Source organism: Neovison vison, chromosome 1 (assembly GCF_020171115.1).
Source record: "Neovison vison isolate M4711 chromosome 1, ASM_NN_V1, whole genome shotgun sequence".
Classification (NCBI taxonomy): domain Eukaryota; kingdom Metazoa; phylum Chordata; class Mammalia; order Carnivora; family Mustelidae; genus Neogale; species Neogale vison.
Window position 1 is genome coordinate 139,888,180 of NC_058091.1, and position 9,168 is coordinate 139,897,347.

At 42.9% G+C, this 9,168-nt stretch overlaps 1 protein-coding gene across 1 annotated transcript in view; it reads left to right on the forward strand.

Annotated features, from left to right (window-relative positions):
- Positions 1 to 8,543, forward strand: part of CAP2 (cyclase associated actin cytoskeleton regulatory protein 2) — a 138,904-nt gene extending 130,361 nt beyond the window's left edge. The window contains exons 12-13 of the mRNA XM_044259402.1: positions 3,288 to 3,428; positions 6,177 to 8,543. Of these exons, the coding sequence (XP_044115337.1) occupies positions 3,288 to 3,428; positions 6,177 to 6,260 (225 nt within the window). The 3' untranslated portion in view covers positions 6,261 to 8,543. The remainder of the gene's footprint in view (positions 1 to 3,287; positions 3,429 to 6,176) is intronic.
- The last annotated feature ends 625 nt before the right edge of the window (positions 8,544 to 9,168 follow it).

The window sequence follows — 9,168 nt, forward strand, 5'->3', positions numbered from 1 at the left end:
AGCCTGCTTCCTCCTCTCTCTCTCTCTGCCTGCCTCTCTGCCTACTTGTGGTCTCTCTCTCTTTCAAATAAATAAATAAATAATCTTTAAAAAAAAAAAAAAAGACTGAAAACATGGAAAATACACACCTGTTAAGTATACTTGTGAGGACCTGAACAAATATCACGCTGTATGTTAACTAACTACAATTTAAATAAAAACTTAAAAAGAAAGAAATTATGCTTCTGAGGGCTCCAGGTCACTTGACTCAGGGGTAGTCCTGGGTGTGAATGGTTAGCACAAAATTCAGAAGAGCGGTTTCATCTAGGGAAGGAGAAGGGAGTGAATGAGGTGCCGGATGGTACAGGGAGGCCTTAACCGTGCTGTAAGATAATTGTCCTAAAAAAAAGGCCAATAAGCCAAAATGTTAAACTCTGATAAAGCTGTTTGACACATATGTTTAAGTATTTGGTGTATTTCTTATGTTTCTAAGTTTGAAATACATCCTCATTTTCTTAAGGATGGGCATGTGTTCTAAAAACAATCTGGTTAAAAAATAATAATAATAAATAAATAAATAAAAACAATCTGGAAGGATATGCCGTGGTTATCTGTCCAAGAGGGAGAGGAACTTGACTGCAGGGTTCAGAGGTGAGAGAGGTATTTTATTGAATACTTTTCAAGGTTTGGGTGTTCAAACCAAGTGAATGTCATTGCCTGTTTAAGACATTTCATACATTGTTTCAAAAGGGCTGCACACAACAGAAATCAGTGTTTGCTCTCGGGGTGAGGACAGGTATTGACTGGGCATTAGGGATATCTAGGGAGTGATGGAAATATTCTAGAACCGAAGGGATAGCTTCACAGCTCTGTAAACCTACTAAGTATCATTAAATTGTACACGTAGAACAAGTGAATTGTAGGGGCGCCTGGGTGGCTCAGTCGGTTAAGCATCTGCCTTCTGCTCAGGTCATGATCCCAGGGTCTTGGGATGGAGCCCTTCCTCATCGGCGGAGCAGGGAACCTGCTTCTGCCTCTGCCCCTCCCCCTGTCCCTCGCCCCTCCCCTGCTCCTACTTCCTTGCTCACTCTCTCAAAAATCTTTAAGAAAAAAAAGTGAATTTTATGTTTGCAGATTTTACCTCAATTACTTAAAAGACTGAAAGGAGGAAAAGGGCATGCACCAAAGTTCACATGATTTGGGCCAGTTATTCTGTTTTTGGCAAACTACCCTCAAAAAAAAGGACAAATGATGAGGAAGAGAAGAGACTAAGGATAACATGGAAATTCTTTAAATTTTTATAGAGAAATAGGGGCGCGTGGTGGCCCAGTCGTTGGAGCATGCGACTTTTGATCATTACGTTGTGGGTTCAAGCCCCACATTGAGTGTCGAGTTACTTAAAAATAAAATATTTTTTAAAAGCCACTTTTTTAAAAGATGTATTTATTTATTTGACACAGAGAGAGAAAGCACAAACAGGGTGAGCAGCAGAGGGAGAGGAAGCAGCAGACTCCCCGCCGAGCAGGGAGCCCAACACAGGACTCCATCCCAGGACCCTGGGGTCATGACCTGAGCCGAAGGCAGATGCTTAACCCACTGAGCCACCCAGGCGTCCCCTAAGAAAAGCTTGTTATAGAGAAACAAATTTCTGAAAACCCTAACTAAACTAGAAACATATCACATGCTAGAGCATTGGCTTGGGCAAGGTCACACATCACCTGTCACGCAGCAGAGGAGATACTCTTTGGCCCAGTTCTCTTGACAAGAAACCAGTTCTGTTCGCAAAGTGTTCCCAGACCACCAGGGGCAAAGCGCGTGGAGATAAGCTCATCTCGTGCAGCACTGACCGAAATGCTGTGGAAAACCCCATTCTCACCGTTTATCAGGGCGATTGTTTTAAAGTCTGCTCTTGCTTTTTCAGACTTTCAGGTCCATGGGGTATTGAGGCATTTTTAATATAGCATAGCAGTATATAAATACAAATAAAGTGTATTAGCGTCATGCACTTGCCTCACGTGTCCCCATTCTGCCTCACGAACAAATCACCCAAGGCAGTTTATCCTTTCTCTTGTCTTGCCTCGCTCCCCATACTGCTCTGGCAGCGTGTAGATGCTCTTCCTCACTCTAAGATAAACAAATCTAGAAATTACCAAAACATTACTGCTGACACATTCTTGTAATACAGCTACATGTATTATTACTGTAGTCGTGTATTTATGGCAAAGCCCTGGGCTTACCTGACCTTGAACTACCTTTACCTTTTTTTTTTTTTTGGGGGGCCCTGGGGCTCATTTCTAACTCAATGTCCAGTTTCTATGGAGAGAGGAGAAAACAGAGAAGTGTGGCAATCTGGCTAGACTCCCCCTAAGGAATTCCTTACATCATCTGCCCCATCAACGGGAGTTGCCCCTTGGGTTTGCAAACCAGCCTTTTCTTTGGGGTGAAAGAGGAGAGGTCTTTATCACGTCAATTACCATGACAAGAAGGAAAATCATAGAGTTGTAATATGGTCATTGGGGGAACAGTTGACCCCTATAGAGACTGGGGGAGAGAGGAATGTCTGAAACCTGTTCAAAGAGAAATGTGAAACGGGACCGGGACTGAATTTTTATAGCACATAGATATTTGTAAACAATATAAAGGAGGTTATTCTTTGTCTATGTCTATATTTGTCTATGGTCCTGTTTATCCATGCAATGAGCGGCGTGAACCAAGTCCCCACTTCTGGGTCCTGCAATTAATACATTTCAAAATACCTAGACACTCATTGTCTTACTCAAGCTTCACATTGAGCCAGTGAGTGAGATTTTTATCTGGCGAAAGATTTCTATGAAAAGAACCGTACTGTTTCTTATTTAGGTTCAAGAAAAAAAATCTACTCAATTACAGAATAATGTATTTACTCTGAAATGACAGTATTAGGATTGTTTTAACCCAAGATTCATAGATTTGTCAGAACTAACATTTTCAGCAAAGAAAAGCAAATGCGTCTTGTTACTTTTATCCATGAAATCAAATACATGTTTCAAATCCACTAGAGGGTTGTGAGACTTTTTCTGAACACTTAGCTGCTGTTTTCGCATTAATCCCTTCCCTTGGTCTCAGGAAAAGAGACCCTGAGGCTTGAGAATCCCTTTGTGTGGTCCTTTCATTCTGTCCCCAAATGACACCCACCGGTTCAGCCTGGAGACGAGGCTACTCACCAGCCTTTCCAGCGCTGACCGCGCCCTTCCTAGAGCCGCGGGCAGCCCACGGACTGTGCTGTTTTTCTGTATGGTGGTGCCAGGCTGTTCTTTTGCCTGTTTCAGGTAATGGGGAAAGTGCCAACCATCTCCATCAATAAGACAGAAGGCTGCCACATATACCTCAGTGAGCATGCGCTGGGCTGTGAGATCGTGAGTGCCAAGTCTTCTGAAATGAATGTCCTTATTCCTCAGGATGGGGATTACGTAAGTACCTTTTCAAAGCCTGGGAGCTTCGTTGGTGGGTTGATGCGCAGGCAGGAGAGGAATTCGATTTGTGATTGTCCTCATAACTGACCTACATGGGCTAGCCTTGGTCAGATAGGACCTCCCGCATATGAGTTCATGGTATTTAGGACTGAAGATTGTCTTTTGCTATGGTGGAGGCAAACATGAGGGAGAAATCCGAGGGAGGGGGTGATAGTAAGTCGACCTATTTCTGTAGGTATACTTGGGTCAGGGGTTCTCAAACTCAGCGGAAGGACCCGCCAAGAAGCTCCAAGGAAATGCCAACTCCCAGAGTCTGCGCCTTAGGGGCTGGATTCAGGAGGCTTCGGGTGGGGTCTGGAGAATCAGTATTTTAATAGGCATCCTGGAGGATTCCGACGATGGCAGTCCACCCAGCCCTTCTGAAGTGGCCACCACTTGCTTTCTGGGCCTCCTCTCCTGCAACAAAGCAGCTTCTAGGAGAAGCATGCAGATACCCTCCCACGCTGAAAAGGAAATCCAGGGGCGCCTGGGTGGCCATGGGTTAAACGTCTGCCTTTGGTTCAGGTCATGATCTCAGGGTCCTGGGATGGAGACCCCTGTTGGGCTCCCTTCCCTGTGGGGAGCCTGCTTCTCCCTCTCCCTCTGCTACTTCCCCTCCGTTGTGCCCTCCTACTCTCGCTCTCTCGCAAATAACTGAACAAAATCTTTAAACGGCAAACAAACAAACAAAAAAAAAAAAGAGAGAGAAGGAAGTCCAAAAGAATCCATCGTCTACATCGCTCAGTGTGTCGGACTTGCCAGCTGCGGCTCTCTGGAAGCAAGTCGTTACTTCCCACTCACTGTCCCTTCTTGGACGTGCAGATAAACCCAGAGGTGATTCCCTCTGATTCTGACTGTGGAAGCGACTTCGAAGACACAGCCGTCAGCCTGTGGGCCAGTCACCATCCACATCCTTAGGCAGACAGCAACCGTGCTCGAATGTTCTCTCCCCGTCCGTAAATTCCTCCGCATTACCCTCGTGCCACGGGATGCAGCCTAGAATCCATCACATAAGGCTGAAAAGCAAAAGTCTGCCAGCACTGAGCCACGCTTCACGGCTATTTGCTTAACCTAACCCCGAGCTTGGGAAGAGCCCTCTCACCTTCTCTACCTAAAAATTACTGAGCAGTTAGAGCTGATACAGAGCAGCTTTGCACAGGAGAGCCAAATCTTAGGCTGGTCCCTGGCCTTTGCAGCTGTTCCGGCAGAAGGCTCCGCTACATGGGAGCTGGATCCGCTGAGAGAAGCCGTGGGTCTGGACCAGCATTCCAGACTAAGTCAGCTAGCCTCCCTGGGCGCAGTCCCAGGCATCTGTGCTTGGTAGAGCTTCTCAGGGCATGCCACTATAGGGCCAAGCTCCAGATCCCCGGACCAAAGGTGGGAGTATGGGTCAACACCCGAGCTTTTATGCTGAAAAAGGAGTCTTTCCCCATCAGTAGGTTATCCTGTGTCCTCATCCCATGGTTCTCTTGATACATTTTCTAGTGGGAGCTAGTAGGGAGCAGGCAGAGGTCCTACCATGGACCTTGTAATCTGGGAGTGGGTGGTGGGGAGGACTCATCCTGAAGGAAGTCCGTCGCCCAGAGAAGAATGTCATCATATTACTGTCATCATATTACTTCACCGCCAAAAGAGATGGGGAACGGCTATCTGTAGTATGGTTAGCTGTCAAAGAAATACCTTCACTCTGGGGCATTCTCTACCTGGTACTTGACAGCAAGCACCAAGCCTTGATTACTTCCAGAAGAGGCAGGTGGATCCCACATCTAAGAAAATACGTACTCGTGGGTGGGTTCCACGGCAGGATGGCATCGTGCTGATGGAGGAGCTGAGACATGGCTTATCAGACACTTGGGGCTTCAGCCGTGCTGTGTGCACATAACATCCCAGGAGGGCCCAGAAGCCGGGGCCAAGGGGACTGCCTCCCAGCTTCCTCGGGGATCCTTTTCTTAAATGACTGCAGAACCACTTTCTGGGGACTCGAGAGATCCCAACCTACTTTTACTTTGGCTCCGCCCCCTGCCCCCCTGCCAACCCCCACCCTCTCTCTCCCTCTGTGATGCTCATGCGTGTCTTACTCCAAAGGGAGGAGTGAGGTGGCAGGATGCAGGGTAACACGTCGGTATATAACCCAAAGCACATCTTCATAGTTCATTGGAGAGTCTACAGAGAACGCCAGAGCGTTCAGTGTGACTAGGATCCGCAGCCTCAGTGTCCCCTCGGAACTGGTTGGAAATGCAGATTGCCATTCTCTTCCCCAGATCTATGGAATCAGAATCTGCATTTTAACAGGCTCCCCCAGATGATCCTGTGCAAGTTTGCATGTGGCGGAGAGAGGGTTGAGAGGCAGGCTTCAAGTCTGGCTGCTCCCGGCCATACCATCTTTGGCCATCGGTTCAACTTCTCAGACCTGCGCCCCGTAGATGGCATCTCAGGAATACCCAGCTTCTGGGGCTATAGACTAACGGAGCCCATATATATCTCGTAGTTAGAAGAATGGTTGGTTCTTAGTCGATTCTAGCTTTAATGATGATGCTAGCAGTCAGTCACAGACCCGAAAGGCAATGATGCAAATCTCCACGGGACCCGGAAGACCTCGCCACAGCACAGGTTTGGATTCCATAAAATGTCTTTGTCCACCATGTGATACAAGTTAGCCTTTCCTCTGTCTGTTTAAGTAAATTCGTTCTTCTGCATTTTTTCCAGAGAGAATTTCCTGTTCCAGAACAGTTCAAGACAGCCTGGGATGGATCCAAGTTGGTCACTGAACCTGCAGAAATTATGGGCTAACCTCCGGAGAGACCGACCCCTTGACCTGCATCAACTTAAAAAAAAAAAAAAAAAAAAAAAAGGCAGCATTAAACACCTAGAAGTGGCAGTTATACCTACGGCTTTAGTTTTGGCCTCCAACAATTCTGTGTTCTAGAAACGACATCATTTCTGGCATGTCTTCATGGGCATTTCGAAGTATTTAACGGGTCTTCATGATTTGCCTTTGTGTGTGATTTGAGTTCCACATGATGACTTGTGAGCATTACACATTTAAAGGGGGTAAAAATAGTATTCTGTCCCCCTCATATTATTAACACGGTAGCTGATAGGTAAAAATACTGCATGATTCAATTTGACACTTAGGTTTAATTGCTACTTGGAAAATAAAACCTCTGAGAATCTAAGATGTACATTTTTACCTTTAGGCAATTTCTATATGATGTAGTACTAGTTGTGCTCTGAAAAATCTAACATTTTTTTCTCATTTTTACCAAATGTTCACCTTTATTAGCACGGATACATCATCAGCATGAATACATATTTCAACCCAGTTTTTACAAAACATGAGAAAATTCCATCCCAAGGACGATATCCAGTTACCTGGTCCTTACAAGACTTGTTTTCTTTATAGTTACTAAACACTGAAAGTAGATTCTAATGATTTATCTTAAAATATTCTTCTGCCATGTCACACGGAAAACTTTTACTTCTCTGCAGAAAGGTTTTTATGCCAAAACATGAGTAGGAGGAAGCAGATGTATGTAGTACCTCGAAATTTTTCTCGAAGATCAAGCTCAATTCTTTGTTTCCCAATTTTGAACCTGTTGAATATCAGATGCCTTGTAAATTATGTCATTAATGTTGTATTATAGACTTTTCTTTTTCACTTGCCAGACTTCTAACCAGTCTCAAAAAACAAAAACAACAACAAAAAAAATGAATGAATGTTAAAAAGCCATAGCTGTAATACTTCTTTCAAAACCTGAATTCTTTGTTGGTTTGACTTGCTGCTCCTATTTTGTAGTCTTGAGTACCTGCTTTTTCAACATAAAAGAAATAGGATATTCCTTTATACCTTTTCAGTACATAGTGCTGAAAAATCTGCAACTTATTGCATCACATGTAATGAATTTTAGTATAATGCTTGCAGACCCAATACAAGCATATATATTGTGCCTACTACAGCCTTTGGAATATGTCATTTCCGTTTTTTAAATATCTTCTATATCCATATAGTATTCAGATTACTAATGCTCATGTACCAAGGTTTTGCTATAAAAGTTTTATTCATATGAATAATGTGGCTTTAGTAAATATCTTTTTTTTCAACTGTAAACATTCTGAAATAAAGTAAAATTCTAATTGTTTAAATACTGGGATGAATTCTGCTTGTTAAAATTATTTTTTTCCACTCTGATTTGTCCCCTGATCATATGTCAGATATATTACATTCAGGAGAGACAGCTGAACCCTTCCGGTTGGCTTGAAGAATGTATCCAGCGTGCCATCAGCTTCCTTGAAGAATAGCTTCTTTTAGATTCCAGATGAAGCCATTTGCAGTTGGCATGACTGTCAGAAATTCTGGAATCCAGTTGCATAATTCAGGTCCACTGAGAAAATGCTCTGCATAGATCTTCATTAATGTAAATATCCCAGAAAATAAATTTAGCTTTTTTGTTGTTGTTGTTGTTAAGATTTTATTTACTTGACAGCGAGAGAGGGAGCACAAGCAGGGGGGTGATGTAAGCCAAAGGCAGACACTCAATCACTGAGCCACCCAGGTTCCCCTAGTTTTTAATAGGATACAGTATGTATACTATGTGTTTTAATGTACAATAAAAATAACAGATTTGTAAATAAGCTTCCGGAGGAAAGATTTTAAGTGGGAAGAAAAGACCCTAAAAAGGACATGCTACATACCCATTAAATAGTAATAATTTTATATTGAAGAAGTTCACTCAAAATTCATAGACTCTGTCGACTGTCCTCGGGCTTGCATCAGGCTTTCAAAATGCTTCATCGTAGATATTGAAAGTCTGGACTTGAGGTTCAATTACTTTCTCACCCCTCGGTCCTTAAGTCACCTAACTGGTTTTATGAGTAGTAGGTTGACTTTGTTGAAAAATGGGGTGGGGTGGGGAAACCAGTTTTGGCAATGTATAAGAAAATGATTAACCAGACAATGCTGGAAATGCAGTATGCTTTCCTTCTTGCACATTATGGAATTCCAAAGTAACCAATGCTATAACCTAAAAAAATAAATAAATAAAAAACAAGGATAAGAGATCCATATGAGCAGAATTGCATGTCTTGTACATTGACTAAAAATCAAAACAAACGTGTCAGAACATTAAGTGCCAAGGGTCTCCTGTACCTGTCTGCTTTGCAATGTTACAAAGTATCATTTTATAGGATTGAATGATAAAATAATCAAGAATCTGTTGTTTTGAAAAACCTTTTCTTGATAGTACAGTTTCCACCAAATAATCTATTACTGATTGATTTCCTTTCACAATAAGACATCTTAGAGTGAAGGATGGATATTAACCACTTTTTATGTACAGAAATTCTTTCTAGAACTGGTAGGAAGTAGATACAGTGTTATTCATTTATTCTTTCATTCATTTCATTCATTGAAAATGTCTACTTCAACTTCTTAGAGTCTGGATGAGTTTCTCTAAAGAATCCCTTCATTTTAAATACGACAGAGCTGAAGTCTAGTGACATTAACAACTTGCATAAAGCAACTCGTTAGAGATAAAGCAAGGACTAGAACACACACGCAACCTTTTTATAACTACTGTAATTTGGCATTGAGTCGCACCATGTTTCTGAAACTCTCAAGGACACAAATCTAGTGGCTTTCTGTCATTCCTCATCCGCTGAGATTTGGACACTGCTGTTTTCTTGTTAAACTCCATTTGAT